Here is a 21,872-nt window from a genome sequence, read left to right as displayed (position 1 = left end):
AACCCTTAGACTTTTGCATTAGGCCGATATAGCCTTTGTAAAAAGATTATTTATGGCTTTCTCCCCTTTTCGGCTTGAAAAGGTTTTTTATCATTTGCATTTGCAAAACTTGTAATGCCTTAGCATGCAATAAGGAACTGTTCAGAAGTTCAAACAATTTTGTACTCATTAGAGTTTTTGAGGCTTGATATTATCGAAGCCTTTTATGATTTTGCCGGGGGTAGCCCTTTTAACCGGCTTTATGAGGGAATTCGAAGGCCTATTTTGTTACGGAATTTGGATATCTCCGAACCGTGTTAATTTGACTGTAGCCTTTTTAGTTCAGGATTTTACCCTTGGGCTTATTTTCCCGTTTTACTTCGAGCTTGCATGAAGTGTCAGTCCCCGAGTGGGGTGGCCGTGGCCTATGAAAATCAAGGGTTGCCTAAAAGGTCTTATGATCTCGGAGTTTTAATGATTCGATCTCGTTTATGTTTCGGACGGCAGTCCCCTTAAGCCTGTTTACATAACAGATCGAGAGTATAAAATTGTAAAGTAGAAAATTTTTTCTAAGGCATGCGATATCGGCAAAGAAAAATGCTTCTCTTTATAAATGATTATACATGCGTACATGTTCTGTGCCAGGGCTCGAGCAAACTACGCGGGAACAGTTCGTTTGACCGTTTGGCCCTTACAAATTTTTCGTATCGAGACCCTGCTGCCATGGAGTAATTTCTTCGCATCAAAGTTGACATTCGAGGGTAATGCCCCCCAGTATTCGAGGTTGATTGTAAAGAAACCTCGTATACTGTTGAATTGTTCTAAGTTAGCACGATCAATGGTTGCCTCATTAAAACCCTCACCGGAAAACCCATTTGGGACAAAACCGGTCTAAGAGAAAAAGAGTGTAACGCGTGATTTCAGACCTAAAAGCTTCGTGTGGAAGAATCCATCACTGTTTCTGGTCGAACACCTGCAAGGGTTAGTTTAAAATATATATAAAAATAGAAGGGGTCGTACCTTAGCAGTTATATCATTTTAGGTGTGATACGTTCCAATTGCTCGGCAGTTGTATGCCATTCATCGTGTCGAGCTTGTAGGATCCCTTTCCGATGATTTCGAGAACCTGGTACGGTCCTACCTAGTTCGGACCCAGTTTCCCTTCATTTGGGTTTTGGTTGTTGAGGGTGACTTTTCTTAGCACCAAGTCCCTGATGTTAAAATGTCGAAGATGCTGGCTCTTCGATTGTAATACCTTTCGATCTGTTATTTTTGAGCAGTCAATCCGACGAGAGCGGTTTCGCATCTTTTCTCCAACAATTCTAGGCCCATGTTCATGGTCTCGTTATTCGACTCCTCTGTTGCATATCGAAACATGATGCTAGGTTCTCCGACCTCGACCGGGATCAAAGCTTCGGCACCATAAACTAACGAGAACAGTGTTGCTCCGGTGCTGGATTTCGATGTTGTGCGGTATGACCATAGAACTTCGGGTAGTATTTCTCTCCATTGTCCTTTGGCGTTGATCAATCTCTTCTTAAAATTTTGGATGATGGTTTTGTTGGTCGATTCGGCTTGTCCGTTCCCACTGGGATGATAAGGTGTTGATAGGATCCTTTTGATTTTGTAATCCTCGAGAAATTTAGTTACTTTGCTGCCGATGAATTGTTTTCCATTATCTCATACAATTTGGGAGGGCATCCCGAATCGACATATGATGTGGTCCCAAATGAAGTCTATGACTTCCTTTTCTCTGACTTTTTCAAAAGCGTGTGCTTCAACCCATTTAGAAAAATAATCAGTCATAAATAAAATAAATTGAACTTTACCTGGGGCCGATGGGAGAGGGCCAACGATGTCCATTCCCCATTTCATGACGGGCCATGGGGACAGGACTGAGTGAAGTAGTTCCCCGGGTTGATGAATCATAGGCGCATGCCTTTGGCATTTGTCGCATTTTCGAACGAACTCCCTTGCGTCCTTCCCCATATCGGTCCAATAGTACCCTGCTCTGATTACTTTGTGGATTAGCGATTCGGCACCAGAATGATTTCCACAAGTGCCCTTGTGAACATCCCGTAGGATGTAGTCAGTATCTCCCGGTCCCAAATATATTGCCAACGGTCCATCGAATGTCTTTCTAAACAGCGTTCTGTCTTCGGACAAAGTGAATCGTGTTGCCTTTGTGCGCAGAGCTCTCGACTCCTTTGGATCTGATGGAAGCTTCTCGTTCTTTAAGTACTCTATGTATTTGTTTCTCTAATCCCAGGTTAAACTTGTGGAGTTTATCTCGGCGTGACCTTCTTCGATTACCGATCTCAAGAGTTGTAAGATAGTCCCCAGGTTGAGTTCGTCGTCTTCGACCGATGAACCTAAGTCTGCAAGAGCGTCGGCCTCGTTGTTCTGTTCTCGAGGTACATGTTGCAAGGTCCATTCCCTAAATTGATGTAGAGTTACCTGTAGTTTATCTAAGTACCTCTGCATTCGGTCTTATCGGACTTCAAAAGTCCCGTTAACTTTGTTTACCACGAAAAGTGAATCACACTTAGCCTCTATGACCTCCACCCCCAAGCTTCTAGCTAGTTTGAAACCTGCAATCACGACTTCATACTCAGTCTCATTGTTAGTCAATTTTGTAGTTTTGATAGACTGTCTAACTACATTACCTGTGGGTGATTTTAGTATGATGCCTAATCCGGACACCTTCACATTCGAAGAACAGTCCGTAAAGAGGGTCTAGACTCCCGAAGATGTACTAAAAATTTTTCAGTAGTTCTTTTTCAACCTCGGGTACGAGATCTGGCATAAAGTCAGCCACAAAGTCAGCCAAGATTTGAGACTTGATGGCTATTCGGGGTCGATACTCAATATCGTACCCACTGATTTCTACGGCCCATTTGGCTAATCAACCAAAAAGCTCGGTTTTGTGCAAAATATTTCTAAGAGGATAAGTAGTCACAACAAATATTGGATGACATTGGAAATATGGTTTTAGTTTCCTAGAGGCACTTATTAAAATAAGCACTAATTTTTCTAAGTGTGGATATCTAGTTTCGGCCTCACCTAAAGTCCGACTAACATAATAGATAGGGAATTGCGTACCTTGTTCTTCTCGGATCAGGATTCCACTTATCGCTATCTCCGAGACTGTCAAGTATAGGTAAAGTTGTTCGTCCACTTTCGAGGTGTGAAGCAGCGGCGGGCTCGATAAATACCGCTTTAGTTCCTCCAAGGCCTGCTGATATTCTGGAGTCCATGCAAAATTGCTCTTCTTCTTAAGCAGCGAGAAGAATCGGTGGCTCATATCTGAGGATGTCGAAATGAATCATCCTAGGGTGGCTATCCACCCCGTCAGCCTCTGCACGGCCTTTATATTATCCACTACCGTAATATACTCGATAGCTTTGATTTTATCGAGGTTGATCTCGATTCCTCGATTGGACCCCATAAAACCAAGAAACTTTCCCGAGCCAACCCCGAATGCATACTTTTCGGGGTTGAGCTTCCTATTATACTTCCTCAGTATATCGAAAGTCTCCTGCAAATGCGTTAAATGGTCCTCTACTCGCAGGGATTTAACTAACATGTCATCAATATAAAACTTCCATTGATTTTCCGATTTGTTCTTCGAACATTCGATTTACTAGGCGTTGATAAGTTGCACCAGCATTTTTTAGACCGAATGGCATTACATTATAACAGTAGGTCCCGTACTTAGTGATAAACGAGGTCTTTTCCTGATCCTCCGGGTTCAACTGTATCTAGTTGTACCCGGAGTAGGCATGGAGAAAACTGAGAGTTTCGTGGCCGGCCATGGCATCGATCATATGATCGATATTAGGCAAAGGAAAAGAATCCTTGGGGCATGCTTTATTCAAGTCTTTATAATCTACACACATTCTAAGTTTGTTTCCATTCTTAGGGACTACCACTACGTTTGCTAAACATTCGAGATACTTCACTTCCCGAATGGATCCTCTTTTGAGAAGTTTGGTTACCTCGTTCTTGATGAAGGCATGTTTGACCTCGGATTGGGGCCTTCTTTTTTGTTTCAACGGGCGGAATTTAGGGTTCAGGATTAGTTTGTGAGTGGTAATTTCTGGTGGGATCCCTGTCATATCGAGGTGGGACCAAGAAAAGCAATCCATGTTAGCTTTAAGGAAATGAATAAGTTTTTTCCTAAGCTCGGGGGTTAGCCCCGTGCCCAGGTATACCTTTCGTTCGGGTTGATGCTCGGCCGATGTGACTTGTTCTAGCTCTTCGACCGTCAATTTGGTGGTGTCAGATTCATCGGGAATTACAAAGGATCGAGGGATCCAGTAGTCGTCATCCTCGTCAATCTCTTGCTTCTGTAATTTGGTCGAGGCCGGTGTCTGTGGTTGCTATTTGGCTTCCTGCTTTCCCTTCAAATCTGATCCTTTCATTGATGAGAGCATCGATACCGGTATCACTTCATCGACTGCAAACATCTCCTTGGCGGCGCGTTGTTCCCTGTACACCTTTTTGGCTCCCTCCGATGTCGGGAACTTCAGAACTTGGTAAAGGGTTGAGGGTACTGCCCTCATGTTATGGATCCAAGGCCTTCCAAGCAGAGCGTTTGTAATGATCCGACTTGTCGTTTTAAGAATTTATGCCCTGTTCAGAACCTTAAGGTCTCGAGCATCTTCGTAATATATATTATGACCCGCGTGTGTTGTCGAGTTTGATTTTCGGAAGATTCGAAATTTAATTTAAAGAACAATTCTTATTTTTGAAGCTTAAATGGAAAGAGTTGATAGGAGAGTTGACTTTTGAGTAAACGACCCCGGAATAAAATTTTGATGATTCCAATAGCTTCATATGGTGATTTTGGAATTAGGAGTGTGTCTGGAAACATTTTTGGAAGTCCGTAGTGAAATTTTGCTTGAAATGGCGAAAGTTGAATTTTTGAAAAGTTTGACTGGGGAGTTGACTTTTTGATATTAGAGTCGGAATTCAGTTCTGAAAATTTTTATAGATCTGTTATGTCATTTATAACTTGTGTGCAAAATTTGAGGTCAATCAGAATTGATTTGATACGTTTCGGCATAAAATATAGAAGTTGGAAAATTTGAAAACTCATAATTCGATTCGATGCGCGATTCGTAATTTCGGCATTGTTTGGCATGGTTTGAAGCCTCAACTAAGCTCATATTATATTTTGGGACATGTTGGTATACTTGGTTAAGGTACCGAGGGCCTCGGATGTATTTCGGAAGATTAACGGAATGGATTTCGGACAAAAGGAGCTGCTGGAATTTTTCTGCTGCAGAAGCTATTTTTGGATAGCAACTGGTACAATCGTAGAGCCGACTTTGGAAGCTTATATCTCGAAATTTATAAGGAATCTGAAAATTTTCAAAACCTAAAAGTTGTAGCCCTTTGATTCTAGTTTTCTAAAAGTTAAATCATTCATTATTTGGACATTTGTACAAAATGTTATGATCGACTAACCGAAACCTGATACTGCAGTTTTCACTGCAATTTCTGGTTGGAAAGTTGAAGTAGGTCACATTTTAAAGATGCGACCTACCTTGGCAGAAGCTATATTTTGGCGTTTCGGCCATTTTAACATATTTGGAGCTATGGAGCTATGGAGCTCGGATTGAAGCGATGTTTGAGGCAATTTCACCATATGGATTGGGGTAAATGTTCTATATCCAAAAATGATTATATTTCATAAATTCATGGTTATATGCATCATAAATTTCGGATTTAAATGGAAGAAATCAAGATTTTTGCAATAATTTTCAAGAACGAAAATTTTAGATTTGGAGGTTGAGTTGTTATCGGAATTTGATAAAATTGGTATGGGTGGACTCGTAATTGAATGGGTTGTCGGATTTTGTGAGTTTTGTCAGATTCCGAGACATGGGGCCCACAAGCAATTTTTGTGTTAAATTTCGGATTTTATTGGAAAATTAGTATTTTCATATGAAATTAATTCTTATAATTAGTATTCACTGAATTGAATTAATTTGGTTAGATTTGAGCTATCCGTAGGTCAATTCAAGGAAGAAGGTGATTTTGGAATATCGGCCTAACTTCAAAAAGGTAAGTATCTTGCCTAACCTTGTGTGGGAGAATTTTTCCTTAGGCATTGAATCTTATGTGAAAATTGTGTGATTAAAAACCATGTACGCGTGGTGACGAGTACGTACTTGGTTTATATATGCAAATTATACCGGTTAAAATTCGTAGACACTCTTATGTATTAAATTGGAAAATTATTGGAACTTATTAAATTCCTTATTTGTCATGCCTCTTTTCCTTGTGTGCTGAGGTTGTTTTTATATGATAATTTGGTGTGATTTCCACTTGTCTTTTATGTGAATTCTGTGTTTGTTAAGTTTTTCACTCCCGGATATTTTGTTAAGATTTATGTGTGCATTATGGCCGAGTCGTGAGTTTCTTATTGTGAAAAATTAATGTATTGTTGATTTTTGTGGTAAGTTGTAATATTTGGACACCTGACGTGCAATTTGTGATATGTTATAATATTTGAGCACTTGATGTGTAATTTGTGATATGTTGTAAGATTTGAGCACTTGATGTGCAATTTATGATATGTTGTAATATTTGAGCACTTGATTTGCAATTTTTGATATGTTGTGATATGTGAGCACTTGAGGTGCAAGTTGTATTATGCTGTGATATTCAGGAACTTGAGGTACGATTTGTGAAATATTGTGATATTGAAGTCATGCGGTAATATAAGGTCAGGGTGTTGAAACGCATGCGGTGAGATAAGGGTGGCTTGAAACGCGTGGCTAGTAGGGGAACTACTAGAAGTCATGCGGTGTAATAAGGGTGGCTAAAACGCGGGATGCTATTTCGGAAAAAAATGATTTCTTTAAAATTAAATGTGAAGGCTCCCGCGGTGATATAAGAAAATGAGATATTGTAAATTTATTTATGATTTGGGACTACGAGGCGGTACCTCGGGAGTGCCCTTGTTGATATTGATTTATGTATGTTCTTGTCTTTGGTGACTTTGTTTCATTTAATATGTAAATTCTTGTCTTCTTCCGTGATGTACTAGTTGACTTTATTATTATGTGTTTTGTGCTCCTTGTTGTATTGTGTTGGCTTTGGCTTTTTAGTACGAGACTCTAAATATTTATATTATTCTTTTTGGTATTTACTGATTTTTGATGATTGAGTTATTTTAAATAAAAAGAAATTACTATTATGTTTTAAATTAATAAGTTTTACATCCAAATCAGCAGCTATCGGGTGCTTCATTTTAATTGAAATATTTTTTTCTTCACTCAAACGATTTCTAAAATAAATTTATTTCTTTGTTGATTTCTTACTTGATTTAAAAAATTTAAACTTACTTTATTAGAAATAAATTGATCATGTAGATATTATATACATTGATATTATTGGCACGTGAGTTATCCGTATAGTTGTGATAGAAATATGGACACGAGGTGCCGTGAAAATATGAAAGTGGGCTGACCCATATTACGAAAATATGAAAGTGGGCTGAGACCCGTATTTTTATGATTATGAAATGAGGCGTCACAAAGTGACTTTTATTTGATGGAATTATATTCCAAAATATTATTTTGAAAGAGTTATAGTTGAAAGAAATTTATTTGAAGGGAGTATATTCGAAATATACATTTATTTGACTGGGTTATATTCTAAAGATGTTTATTGAAAAATTTATATTTGAAAGATTTATACTTGAAGTACTTACATTGGAAAGACGTATATTTGAGGGACTTATTTGGTTGGTTGTATTTGTGTTCCTTATTCGTTCGAGCAATATTTATGGTGTTCTTGTTGCTTTGTTGTTTATATCATTTATTTATTCTTGTTGCCATCATTGCCATTTGTTTCTATTATTATTATTATTATTATTATTATTATTATTATTATTATTATTATTATTATTATTATTATTATTATTATTATTATTATTATTATTATTATTATTATTATTATTACTGCGTACAAGCACAGGTTAATTGATTAGTGAGTGTCTTGACTGTACCTCGTCACTACTCCACCGAGGTTAGTCTTGATACTTACGGGGTACCGACTGTGGTGTACTCATACTACACTTCTGCTCATTTTTGTGCAGAGTCGGGTATTAGAGATATCAGACTCGGAAAAAGTTAGAGTGTAATCGCAAGAATTCAAGGTAGAGCTGATTGGTCGTCGCAGTCCCTTGGAATCTTTCCATTTTATCGTACTGTCAATTATTATTCGAACAGTATTGTATATTCGATTTCCTTGAGATCATTTCATATATTTAGTTAGCATTCGTGACTCAGTATTACCAGTCTTGGGTGGTTGTATCATTATTTCCGCTGTTAGTTTCGATTATCTATTTATAAAAAAAATGTCTTGGATTGTTATTATGATCGGCTTACTTAGTCATAGAGACTAAGTGTCATCACGACGCCTGTGGTGGGATTTTGGATCGTGACAAGTTGGTATCAGAGCTTTAGGTTCATAGGTTCTACGAGTCATAAGAAAGTTTAGTAGAGTCTTGCGGATCGGCACAGAGACGTCTGTACTTATCTTCGAGAGGCTACAGAGCTAGTAGAAAAATTTTCACTTCTTTCATTCCTTATCGTGCAGCATTTATTGAGCTTGAAGCATATATCTTATGGTCTTTTGCATTCACTCATGTATGAAATTGCGCACTCGATATCAGCTATGCGCCAATGGTTCGTGATACTACAGAGGGGTTATAAGGGAGCCAGGGTTGCTCAACCATTGTTACCACGTGTCGTCCAGATCGAGGATGCGGAAGTATTGAGAGATTATTCAGTTGTGCACATGGGGGTTCAGTAGGTTCTGACATCTGGTTGATAAGTACGATCTTAAGAAGGTTTAATTAGTTGCCTAATTGTCACAATCATGGTAGGGTCACGAGGTGGATGTAGTTCTGATGATAGTTGGTGGTATTAGAGACTATGTGATTTGTATGGGATTTCCATTTAGTGAAGGGTACATACTAGCAATCAAGGCACTGGAGGAAGCGAGTTTAACTATCACGAGGATGGCATGCGCCAAATAAATGGCTTGAGGTGTCTTATGACTGGTGTCGTACGAGCGGTAAAGGTTAGTATTATGGATCATTGGACTGTGTCCTATGGCTTCGCGCCAAGTGAAGAGAGTCCACTATCAACGATCAAATTTTAGGGTCATGTGTTATATCAGTTTTGGCCTGAGATATATTTATGTGGTATTGAAAGGTTCTCTGAAACTTGTATATGATTAAGATCTGAGATTTGTATGGGATGATGCTGGGACTTGTGGTATTCACGCGTCCTTAATAATTCTACATTTCAGTATCAACGGGGTTATGGAAACAATTTCAGAATACTCGGGGTGTTCCAGTAAGTTCTTTTAATGCATCACCGGCACGGGGTTCCTATAATGGTTATTCCAGTTATCCGGCACAGACTCAGTATGAGCAGCCGAACCGGCAGAGGGGTTGTTATGAGTGTGGTGATACTAGACATATCAAGAGAAATTGTCCCAGACTTGGGAGGGGTGGATTTCATCAGAGCACTCAAGTTACAAGCTTTATTCCAGTTAATACTCCACATGCACAACCAGTTAGAGGTGGAGGACATGCGGGTTGAGGGCGCCTAAGAGGTGGAGGCCCGACCCGTTGATATAATTGCTATGATTTGGCTGAGGCCGATACACCAGATAGTGTCGTTACAGGTATGAATCAATTTACAATAAAACTATTCTTATTTTGATTCGATTTCGATTACCGAGGTGGGAACTCCTTTCATGCTCCTTATATGGTGGATTAGTGAATTTGTACTCCACTCCCATGTTTATCCCTGTTGGGAGATTTTAATAGTGTTAGCTTGTGTCTAACATTTTATTTTGTACACTATTGAGGGCTAATAGTCCAAAAGTGACTTTCTGTTACTCACTACAGTGGGTTTTGATATAAATTCGGGATAGTTTGGTTAAAATTTATGAAAATTATGCCCTACCTGTATGAGGTTCATTATGTGATGTGAAATTTTTTTTCCAGAATTTATGAGAAGAAAGAAAAGAAAAAAAATTCAGTTGGCACAATGTGTACAATATTTGTGATTTAGAGTTGAGGATAAGATCCTTGTATTTTTATATGATGTGAAATATTTAAACCGGGCTACAAGCTGCGGTGAAAGTTATATAAGGACGAGGTCCTTGTAGTGAAATATTTATGAGTTTAAATTCTCCCTTTGTGAAGTTTAATTTGTACTATAGTACTAATAGGGAGTTATGCGTGATAGGCTTATGTGATAATTATTTTATGTGTTTTTGTGCCATAATTGTGCTGTAATTATTGAGTTTTAGCCTACGAGGTGAGTGCCCAGGTGGCGTTAAATGTGACTCGTTAACCCGAGTAAATAATTATGAGGTCGGCATGCCTCGCGCGTTGCCGTCAGTGTTGTGAAAAAAAAAATTAGATATGAGATTTTGGTTAAGATGAGATTAATTGAGGATGCTGAAGTTAATTATAAACAGCTATTATGACCAGAGATGTGGTTATGGACATACATATGATGTGTTTCATGTCCAGATATCATTATGATAATGCAGTGCTTGTAATGTTGAGATTAGTGTTATTGATATATACATTGTGGTACTTTTGTTGGGTTGTGGATGTTTGTTAGAAGTTGTTTTGGTGTTACTCTGGCAGGTAGATAGGCCCAATTACAAGGAAGACTCTGCCAAAAGTTCTGAAAAATTTGGGAGATAGTAAAATTTAGGGAATTGAGATGTGCGAAAGAAGAGATAAGTTATGTTATATGTTTGAGGGCGGACTCTACTTCTTATTCAAGGACGAGTGATCCTAAGTGGGGGAGAATGTAACACCGTGAAAAAATTTTGAAGTACTTCAACACTATCAAGAAAGTTGATGTGTGCGTAGGCATGAGTTGCTATAGCCAGTTGAGACTAATATCATGTGTTGATGTGAAAATCAAGCCTTTTGAAAATGTTTGGAGTGTAAGAAATTGGTTTTAAACTTTATAAGTATGGATAAAAGAAATAATCTCAAATGAGATGGTATTGTCGGACCCATGTTAATTGCGAGGATATAGAATCACCCGCGAGTATGTGTGTAAGGATACACTCAGTAATTTAATGTCCTCAGAATAATTCTTGGCACGTTCGAGGACGAACGTATATTTTAAGAAAGGGGGAATGTAACGACCCGACTTATCGTTTTAAGAATATACATCCCGTTCAGTGACTTAAGGTCTCGAGCAGCTTCGTAATATGTATTATGACCCGCGTGTGTTGTCGAGTTTGGTTTGCGGAAGATTCGGAATTTAATTTAAAGAATAATTCTCATTTTTGAAGCTTAAATGGAAAGAGTTGATTGGAGAGTTAACTTTTGAGTAAACGACCCCGGAATGGAATTTTGATGATTCCAATAGCTCCGTAGGGTGATTTTGGACTTAGGAGCGTATCCGAAAAAGTCTTTTGAAGTCCGTAGTGAAATTTTGCTTGAAATGGTGAAAGTTAAATTTTTGGGAAGTTTGACCGGGGAGTTGACTCTTTGATATCGGAGTCGGAATCCAGTTTTGAAAATTTTTATATATCTGTTATGTCATTTATGACTTGTGTACTAAATTTGAGGTCAATCAAAATTGATTTGATACGTTTCGGCGCAAAATATAGAAGTTGGAAGATTTAAAAATTCATAATTCAATTCGATGCGCGATTCATAATTTCGGCGTTGTTTTGCGTGGTTTGAAGCCTTAACTAAGTTCGTATTGAATTTTGTGACATGTTGGTATATTTGGTTAAGGTCCCGAGGGCCTCAGGTGGATTTCGGAAGGTTAACAGAATGAATTTCGGACCAAAGGAGTTGCTAGAATTTTTCTGCTGCTGAAGCTTTTTTTGGACAGCAACTGGTACAATCACAGAGCCGACTTTGGAAGCTTATATCTCAAAATTTATAAGCAATATGAAAATTTTCAAAACATGAAAGTTATAGCCCTTTGATTCTAGTTTCCAGAAAGTTAAACAATTTATCATTTGGATATTTGTACAGAATGTTATGATCGACTAACCGAAGCATAGTACTACAGTTTTCACTGCAATTTCTGGTTGGAAAGTTGAAGTAGGTCGCATTTTAAAGATGCGACCTACCTGGCAGAAGTTATATTTTGGGGTTTCGGCCAGTTTAACATATTTGGAGCTATGGAGCTCGGATTGAAGCGATTTTACTATATGGATTGAGATAAGTGTTCTATATCCAAAAGTGATTATATTTCATAAATCCATGGTTATATTCATCATAAATTTCGGATTTAAATGGAAGAAATCAAGATTTTTGCAAAACTTTTCAAGAACGAAAATTTTAGATTTGGAGGTCGAGTTGTTATCGAAATTTGATAAAATTGGTATGGGTGGACTCGTAATTGAATGGATTATCGGATTTTGTGAGTTTTGTTAGATTCTGAGATGGGCCCCACGGGCAATTTTTGTGTTAAATTTTGAATTTTGTTGGAAAATTAGTATTTTCATAAGGAATTAATTTCTATAATTAGTATTCACTGAATTGAATTAATTTATTTAGATTTAAGCTGTTCATAGGTCAATTCAAGCAAGAAGGCGATTTTGGAATATTGGCCTAACTTCAAAAAGGTAAGTATCTTGTCTAACCTTGTGTGGGGGAATTTCTCCTTAGGCATTGAGTCTTATGTGAAAATTGTGTAATTAAAAATCATGTACGCGAGGTGACGAGTACGTACTTGGTTTATATGTGCAAATTATATCGGTTAAAATTCGTAGACACCCTTATGTATTAAATTGGAAAATTGTTGGAACTTATTAAATTCCTTATTTGTCATGCCTCTTTTCCTTGTTTGTCGAGGTTGTTTTTATATGATAATTTGATGTGATTTCCACTTGTCTTTTATGTGAATTCTGTGTTTGTTAAGTTTTTCACTCCCGGATATTTTGTTAAGATTTTTGTATGCATTATGGCCGAGTCGTGAGCTTCTTATTGTGGAAAATTAATGTATTGTTATTTACTGTGGCAAGTTGTAATATTTGGACACCTGATGTGCAATTTGTGATATGTTGTAATATTTGAGCACTTGATGTGCAATTTGTGATATGTTGCGATATGTGAGCACTTGAGGTGCAAGTTGTATTATGCTGTGATATTTGGGCACTTGAGGTGCGATTTGTGAAATATTGTGATATTGATACACATGCGGTGATATAAGATCAGGGTGTTGAAACGCATGCAGTGAGATAAGGGTGGCTTGAAATGTGTGTCTAGTAGGGGAATTAATAGAAGTCATGCGGTGTGATAAGGGTGGCTAAAATGCGGGATGCTATTTCGGAAAAAATAATTTTTTTAAAATTAAATGTGAAGGCTCTCACGGTGATATAAGAAAATGAGATATTGTGAATTTATTTATGATTTGGAACTACGAGGTGGTACCTCGGGAGTGACCTGTTGATATTTCTTATTTATGTTCTTGTCTTTAGTGACTTTGTTTCATTTAATATGTAAATTCTTGTCTTCTTCTGTGATGTACTAGTTGACTTTATTATTATGTGTTTTGTGCTCCTTGTTGTATTGTGTTGGGTTTGATTTTTTAGTACGAGACTCTGAAGATTTATATTTTTGGTTTTGGTTTTTACTGATTTTCGATGATTGAGTTATTTTAAATAAAAAAAATTACTATTATGTTTTAAATTAATAAGTTTCACATCCAAATCAGCAGCTATCGGGTGCTTCATTTTAATTGAAATGTTATTTTATTCACTCAAACGATTTTTAAAATAAATTCATTTCTTTGTTGATTTCTTACTTGATTTAAAAAATTTAAACTTACTTTATTAGAAATAAATTGATCATGTAGATATTATATACATTGATATTATTGGCACGTGAGTTGTCCGTACAGTTGTGATAGAAATATGGGTACGAGGTGCCGTGGAAATATGAAAGTGGGCTAAGACCCGTATTTTTATGATTATGAAATGAGGTGTCACAAGGCGACTTTTATTTGATGGAATTATATTCCAAAATATTATTAGAAAGAATTATAGTTGAAAGAAATTTATTTGAAGGGATTATATTTGAAATATATATTTATTTGACAGGGTTATATTTTAAAGATTTTTATTGAAAAACTTATATTTGAAAGATTTATACTTGAAGTACTTACATTGGAAAGACGTATATTTGAGGGACTTGAGTGATTGGTTGTATTTGTGTTCCTTATTCGTTCGAGCAATATTTATGATGTTCTTGTTGCTTTGTTGTTTATATCATTTATTTATTCTTGTTGCCATCATTGTCATTTGTTTCTATTATTATTATTATTATATACTGCTACACTGCACATGTTAATTGATTAGTGAGTGTCTTGACTGTACCCCGTCGCTACTCCACCGAGGTTAGTCTTGATACTTACGGGATATCGACTGTGGTGTACTCATACTACACTTCTATACATTTTTGTGCAGAGTCGGGTATTGGAGATATCAGACTCGGACAGAGTTAGAGTGTAATCGCAAGGATTCAAGGTAGAGCTGCTTGGTCATCGCAGTCCCTTGGAATCTTTCTATTTTATCGTACTGTCAATTATTATTCGAACAGTATTATATATTCGATTTCCTTGAGATCATTTCATGTATTCAGTTAGAGTTTGTGACTCAGTATTACCAGTCTTAGGTGGTTGTATCATTATTTCCGTTGTTGGTTTCGATTATCTATTTACAAAAAAAAATGTCTTGGATTGTTATTATGATCGGCTTACTTAGTCATAGAGACTAAGTGTCATCACAATTCCTGTGGTGGGATTTTGGTCATGACAGCGTTGTTCCTCATGTCACCCTCGATCACTTGGAACTTTGTTTCTTGGATGGTCCCATCCACATTCGTCTGCAGAGTAATTTCACCTTTGGTGGTTTCGCTCGCCATATTGAAGCCGTTAAGTACTCGGGCTGCGGGCACAATTTGATCTTGTATGCTGAGTTGTTCTACGACCCTCGAACGAATAATGTTGGCCGAGCTACCTGGATCAATCAAAACACGTTTAACTTGAATTTTATTCATAAGGACATATATTACCAGTGCATCGTTGTGGGGTTGTAAGATCCCCTCTGCATCCTCGTTATTGAAAGACAAGGTCCCTTCCGGTACATAATCTCGAGTCCGTTTTTCCCTCGTGACCGACACCTTGGTGAGTTTGAATACGGGCCCCTGAGGAATATCGACCCCTCCAACAATCATGTGGATCACGTGTTGCGGCTCTTCTTGCTCATTCTGTCTGTTTGAATCTCTGTTCTTGAAGTGGGTTTTAGCCTGATCTCTTAAGAATTCTCGAAGATGCCATTCGTTGAACAAACGGGCTACCTCCTCCCTTAGCTGTCTGCAATCTTTTGTTCTATGACCATGTGTTCCATGATATTTGCACATTTTATTAGGATTTCTCTGGGCCGGATGAGTCTGTAGCGGTCGGGGCCACCCGGTGTCTTTGATGTGCCCAATGGCCGATACAATAGTTGATGCATCAATGTTGAAGTTGTATTCCGATAGTCGTGGTGCTTCTTTGGGTTCGACATTCCTGTCGAAACCGCTCTTACTCATGAGCCCTCGAGAGCTCTGTCCTCGATCATTTCTTCTATCAATTCGAATGAGGTTACGTCCAGGCCCGTTGTTTCTCCAATCTCCACTGTATGGTTGATATCGATCTCTATTTGACCGTGGTTCCCGGTCAATATCCCTTTTAACTCTGTCGATGGTCCTGTTTGGATAGACAGACCCGGAAGAAGTCCCCAACTGGTCATCCTCAACCCTAATCTTTGATTGGTACTGATTATGCACATCGGCCCAGGTTATAGCTGGATATTCGATCAAGTTCTGCTTTAACTCTTGTGAGGCTACCGAACTTCGTACGTTTAGGCCTTGAGTGAAAGCCTAAACGGCCCAATCGTGGGCAACCGAGGGCAGATCCATACGCTCTATTTGGAACCGGGATACGAACTCTTTGAGCATCTCGTTGTCCTTCTCTTTGGAATGGGCTTAGGAGTCACGCTCGGGGGGAAGGGATTTTATATGAACTTCTTTGAATCCAAACCCTTCAAAATCGGTGGTGCCCCCGGAATTTGATCAACTCGGGATTATAAGTTTTCACCTTTTTGTCATTCGCTTCAATCTTCTTCTCCCCCAATTCAATTCGCTTTGTCAGCTCCTCAAACATTTTCAAGATAGCGGGGTCGGTCCCTGACTCATTCACATTTGACCTCCCCGGCACTGGTTCGGCCCTGTGAATAACTTCCCGTGATGGCTCGGGTTCCACCCTACTCGGTGCGTGATTCTGATTTTGGAGTTGTGCTATTGCAACTTGTTGAGCCTGCAACATTTCGAATATTATTCGAAGGCTGATTTTGCCTTCTTCGTCCTCCTGTGCGTTCTGACCGACTGATCGAACGTCTCTGTGGATGCTATTTTCGGGGTCGACCCCCAGATTTGCATTCAGGGCAACATGGGAACTGACGTCGATGGGGTCTGCAACTGGCACTCCTTCAAGATCAACTGGAGGCACTTCATTTCCTGGGGCGCCTACGTTGTCGTTTTTGCCATGAAAACCAAGACCATTGTCGATGTGTGTGGGTACTGCTTGAGAGTTCGACATGCTGATCCTGGAATCAAAAATTCTTACAAGAACAAGTGTAAAGCAGTGTGTGTTATGAAAATTAGCACCAGACAATCACTATTATCCTTAGCCCCACGATGGGCGCCAAACTATTTACCTTTAAAATCAGATAACAATTAAATTTGTAAGTGGTTTTAAGGATATGTGATTTCACTTGGCACAAACTGAGAAATATAAGAATTGAAGTTAGAAATTAACTGTAAAATGAAGCAAACCAATGTAACGCATAACTTTGGCCCTCAAGCTAGGTCGCCCTCGAACCAACTGAATATATTATTGAGAAGCAAGAACTTAACAACTGAATAAGAGAGCTTAAGAGAAAAAACGTAATATGTCCCTTTGTTATGCGTGAATTCCCCCTTATATAGTAGAGGAGTTCTACATATGGTACAATTCTAAATACAGAAGAAAATCTTTTGATTAGCTAATCAACCGGTCTTGACTTGATATATGCCGAGATCTCCACCACAATCATCGTCCGGTCACGGATTCCTCGGATTTCTTTTATTTGACGTAGCATGCTTCCTTCGATCTCGCTAGATCCCTATCATTCTCGGTCTCAACCTTAGCTGGTCTTGATCTCGATCGATCCCTGAATCACGAGCTAGGCAATATTTATTCACGCAACGATCCAATATAAGTTGAGATTGAACCTCAGTCTGCCACCCGGTCTCGATTAACCATACAAAATCTGGTAAGTACGATTTTGATCGTATACAATATATTTAAGAAATCGAAATTGTGTTTGGACATGTATTTCACTTGAAAAAATATTGCAGTTTAGTGACAGGAAAACATTGTTTACTTGAAAAAGAGGTAAAATCAATATTTTTTTTAAAATTTGAAACTCATCTTCAAAAATTTTGAATTTCATTTTCAAAAATTCAGTTAAAAGTATAACCAAACAATATTTTAAAGATGAGTTTAGAAGAAAAGACAAAAAGTTGTATGGACAAACGAGTAGCTGTTTGGTTCGGAAAACTGAAGTATTTTTGAAAATCGCACCGAAGCGTTTTGCGAAAATGAAAATGACCATCTCTGGAGTTTGACAAACTAAAACAATTTGTTCCGGAAACCTTATACCCATAAGCAAATTCAACACATAAATTCTTCCCAATAATTTTAAGAAAAAATTCCAGAACTAGTTTTTAAGAAATTAAATTAAACCAACTCAATTACTCAAGCAACACATTAAGTGTAACGGATTCTTAACTCTCATTCTTGACTCGAAATGTGTCGATAGATCACAGTCGTTAAATCTAACGTCTCAAAGCAAAGAAAAAGAATAAGGAGTGTATCAAAAATATCAATAAGGACAAAATGGTCATATACAATTTATACAAAGAAAAATCAAAAGGGAATCTCTTACCCAGTCAAAAGATGCATATTCTCTTGGATTCTTGGTAAGCTTTCCCATTTCCAAAGTCAATGGAACGAACCAATTATTGCTCTCAAGTCTCTTTCTTTCGCTAAAAGAAAATTCAATATCTTGACAATTAGACATTAAGTATCATAAGTATACTGAAGAAATAGAATCCCATTAAAGATCATCCGTGTGTTAGACTGAGTATGTGAACAAAGTACAACATGAAAAGTTGAAAAGAAAAATAAGTTATTTATAAGAAGTTAAATACTCTTTATGGTGTGAGACTTTTTTGATAAAATTAAACCAACTTGACCCAAAACCGATAATACACTATGTTAAAAATATCTTTAGGAATTTTATCCCAACGAGATGTGACTCGACCAATATACACAACTCTTAACCCCAACGACTTTCATTCTTAGCACCCAAAGGCTCACTAGCCTCATTTTCACAAATATTTACCAAAAAAGTATAGTACAAAATTCAGATTTGAACTCCTTTCAATTGGCAGATTAATCAAAGTTGAAAAAAGACAGTTTGAAAACACTACCACACGCTATAAGGTTTTCAGAACTCGTTTGGTTACTGAGAAAATGAATTATTCACAGTTTAAAATATGGTATTATTTTATATTTTGTCTAGGTTATATTTTAATTTTCGATTCGTTATAATTTTTATACCACATCTAATGTGGGATAACAATAGAGGGATTAGTTATACCCGAATAAAACAAGTAAATTGATAAAATTGTCCTTCTGCCAAAGCCTTTTACCGAAAAATCAAGGTTTAAATTAGAAATAAAACTTATCAAAGTTAATTTTGTTTAAAGCTAAATGCATTCTTTAGAGTATACACTACGTATATCTTATTACTAATGCAGTAAACCAAATAAATCGTAGGTACTAAATAATCAAGGAATTATTGATCTCGGTATTAGTACAATTGATGTATTAAAATTTCTAACATAATTTTATTCCCGCCAAACTATCCCTACAAGTATAGTACTCCAACCCCTTTCTCCTCGCAAAATAAGCCAACAACAACAAACAACAACAACCCAGTAAAATCTCATTAATGGGATATGGGGAGGGTAGTGTGTACGCAGACCTTACCCCTATCCGAAGAAGTAGAGAGGCTGTTTCCGAAAGACCCTCGGCTCAAAAAAAAAGATAAAAGGACAAAAAGAAAACAATATTAGTATCACAACAACAATAAGAGGATAAATAGAAAACTTAGCACACGAGAACTTAGCACACGTTATACATGACTTTGACACTATTTAAGCCAGCCAATGGCACTAGTGATTGCATACTTTTCAGCAAAAAGGAGAAATCAACAAGTGTGAGATATAGAACAAAGACTGTTGAGAGTTGTTTCTTCTTACTATTTTTGTAGTTTAGTTTTCTTAAGATTTTCACAGTTCCAAACATGGAGTTGGAATCTAATGCTGACAGAATGTTTGCTCTACCAGTTGACTCAGAACATAAGGCCAATGAATTCAGAGTGTACTCTGCTTCAGCTCCTCACATGCGATCATTTCACCTTTCTTGGGTTTCTTTCTTTGCTTGTTTTGTTTCCACATTTGCTGCTCCACCACTTCTCCCCATAATCCGTGACAATCTTGATCTTACAGCCACTGACATTGGAAATGCTGGGATTGCAGCTGTTTCTGGTGCTGTCTTTGCAAGAATTGCTATGGGAACAGCTTGTGACTTATTTGGTCCAAGACTTGCTTCATCTGCACTTATTCTCTTAACTGCACCAGCAGTTTCCTTAACTGCAATTTCCAATTCGGCGATTTCCTTCCTTCTTGTTCGTTTCTTCACGGGCTTTTCACTTGCCACTTTTGTCTCGACCCAATTCTGGATGAGCTCTATGTTCTCTGCTAAGGTCGTTGGCACGGCCAATGGCATAGCCGGAGGCTGGGGAAATCTTGGTGGCGGAGCTACACAGCTAATTATGCCTTTAATCTTTTCACTAATACATAAAATCGGTGCAACTGAGTTTACTGCTTGGAGAATTGCATTTTTTATACCTGCCTTGTTTCAGGCTTTATCAGCATATGCTGTTTTCTTTTTAGGCCAAGATATGCCTGATGGGAATTATGCACAGCTCCATAAATCAGGAGAAAAGCATAAAGATAATATATCAGATGTTCTCTATCATGCAATTACAAATTATAGAGGGTGGATCTTGGCATTGACTTATGGCTATTGTTTTGGGGTTGAACTCACTGTGGACAACATAATTGCACAGTATTTTTTTGACAGGTTCCATGTGAATCTTCACACAGCTGGAATTATTGCAGCCAGTTTCGGGTTAGCAAATTTATTTTCCAGGCCTGGAGGAGGGATATTGTCTGATATCGTGGCGAAAAGGTTCGGAATGAGGGGAAGGCTTTGGGCACTATGGATTGTGCAAACTATAGGAGGCTTGTTATGTGTTCTTTTAGGGAAAGTAGAATCTTTAAGTGGTTCTATTGTTGTGATGCTTGTGTTTTCAGTGTTTTGTCAAGCTGCCTGCGGCCTTACTTTCGGGGTAGTTCCATTTGTTTCAAGAAGGTATGTATTCCACCTGGTTTTTGTATTACTTACTACTCAAGGTTTATTTTACTTAAACCTGATAAAAGAGTTAAAATTCTATATACTAACTGTTGTCAGATTATTGAAAAAGCAATTGCATGTAATTCTATGTAATAAATAACAGTAACCTGCTTCTTTTCACACTGTCAATATATCCTTGTACAGAACACATATTAGACGTCTAATCCTTGGATGTTTTTTTTTGCTTAAATAGATCACTGGGCATAATTTCGGGGATGACAGGAGGAGGAGGAAATGTTGGAGCAGTAATAACTCAAGTAATTTTCTTTAGAGGAACAAGATATTCAACAGAAACAGGGATTACATACATGGGTATCATGATTATATGTTGCACCCTCCCCATTTTGTTTATATACTTCCCACAATGGGGTGGAATGTGTTATGGTCCCTCATCTAAAGGCTTGACAGAGGAAGATTACTACATGAAAGAGTGGAGTTTAACTGAGAAAGAGAATGGTTTTCACCAGGCAAGCATGAAATTTGCTGGTAATAGTACAAGTGAAAGAGGTAATTAAAAAAGTGGAATCTGCTCCTACTATACACCAATAGATGGAACTCCAAATACAACCATTTGAGTTCAAGCATGTTTTTATCGTATTGTATTTTATTGTTCAAGTTACACAAATTTCTGTTTAAGCTTACTAAGAACTCTAGTGCAATGTGTGTATTTTTCTATTTTTCTTGACTTTGCATGGTTATTTTGTTTCTCTAGGCGTTTGTACTAGGTAAATTGTATCAACTATGTAAATTTTGACAAAGGTACGAAAAAACAGAGCCATTATATATTGAGGTGTGCAAGCTAATGTTACTCATGAGCAATGAAGCTACACTGGGACAATCTCAAAGTACAAAAGTTTCCACCTTAACAATTGGTAGTTACAAGTGTTGCCCCTTTCTAATTTGTTATTATTATTGTTGCTTAGTGTAATACATATAATATGATGACCCAAAAATATTATTTTTAAATTTAATAATTAATTCTGTATTCTAAGAATTCGAAAATCACTATTTATCATTCCTCGACTTGTGTGCGCAGTCCGTAAAATTTTCTGGAAAGTTTTTATGTGAAAAATGGATAAAATGTGAATTAGAGCTTTAAAATTCAACGGAGTTGACTTTGGTCAACATTTTGAGTAAACGGACTCGGATCAGTATTTTGACAGTTCCGGTAGGTCCGTATCGTGATTTGGGACTTGGGCGTATGCCCGAAATCAAATTCCGAGGTCCCTAACCCGA

The 21,872-nt window shown here is 37.6% G+C and overlaps 1 protein-coding gene across 1 annotated transcript; it reads left to right on the top strand.

Moving 5' to 3' along the window:
• The first annotated feature begins 19,333 nt into the window (after positions 1-19,333).
• LOC107818120 (high affinity nitrate transporter 2.5-like) lies at positions 19,334-21,418 on the top strand. The gene is made up of 2 exons (XM_016644058.2): positions 19,334-20,594; positions 20,830-21,418. The coding sequence occupies exons 1-2, from the start codon at positions 19,462-19,464 to the stop codon at positions 21,149-21,151; spliced, it is 1,455 nt and encodes a 484-aa protein (XP_016499544.1). The 5' UTR covers positions 19,334-19,461; the 3' UTR covers positions 21,152-21,418.
• Positions 21,419-21,872: the final 454 nt, after the last annotated feature.

Source organism: Nicotiana tabacum, chromosome 24 (genome assembly GCF_000715075.1).
Source record: "Nicotiana tabacum cultivar K326 chromosome 24, ASM71507v2, whole genome shotgun sequence".
NCBI classification, from domain to species: Eukaryota; Viridiplantae; Streptophyta; class Magnoliopsida; order Solanales; family Solanaceae; genus Nicotiana; species Nicotiana tabacum.
Note: the sequence above shows the minus strand (reverse complement) of the source record. Positions and strands in the feature narration are given on the sequence as shown.

What these genes read in the sequence shown, in the direction of transcription:
- LOC107818120 (XM_016644058.2), top strand. Translation starts at nt 19,462, where the DNA reads ATGGAGTTGGAATCTAATGCTGACAGAATGTTTGCTCTACCAGTTGAC. An exon ending in GTTCCATTTGTTTCAAGAAG is followed by an intron (nt 20,595 to 20,829) that starts GTATGTATTCCA and finishes TTGCTTAAATAG; the next exon opens with ATCACTGGGCATAATTTCGG.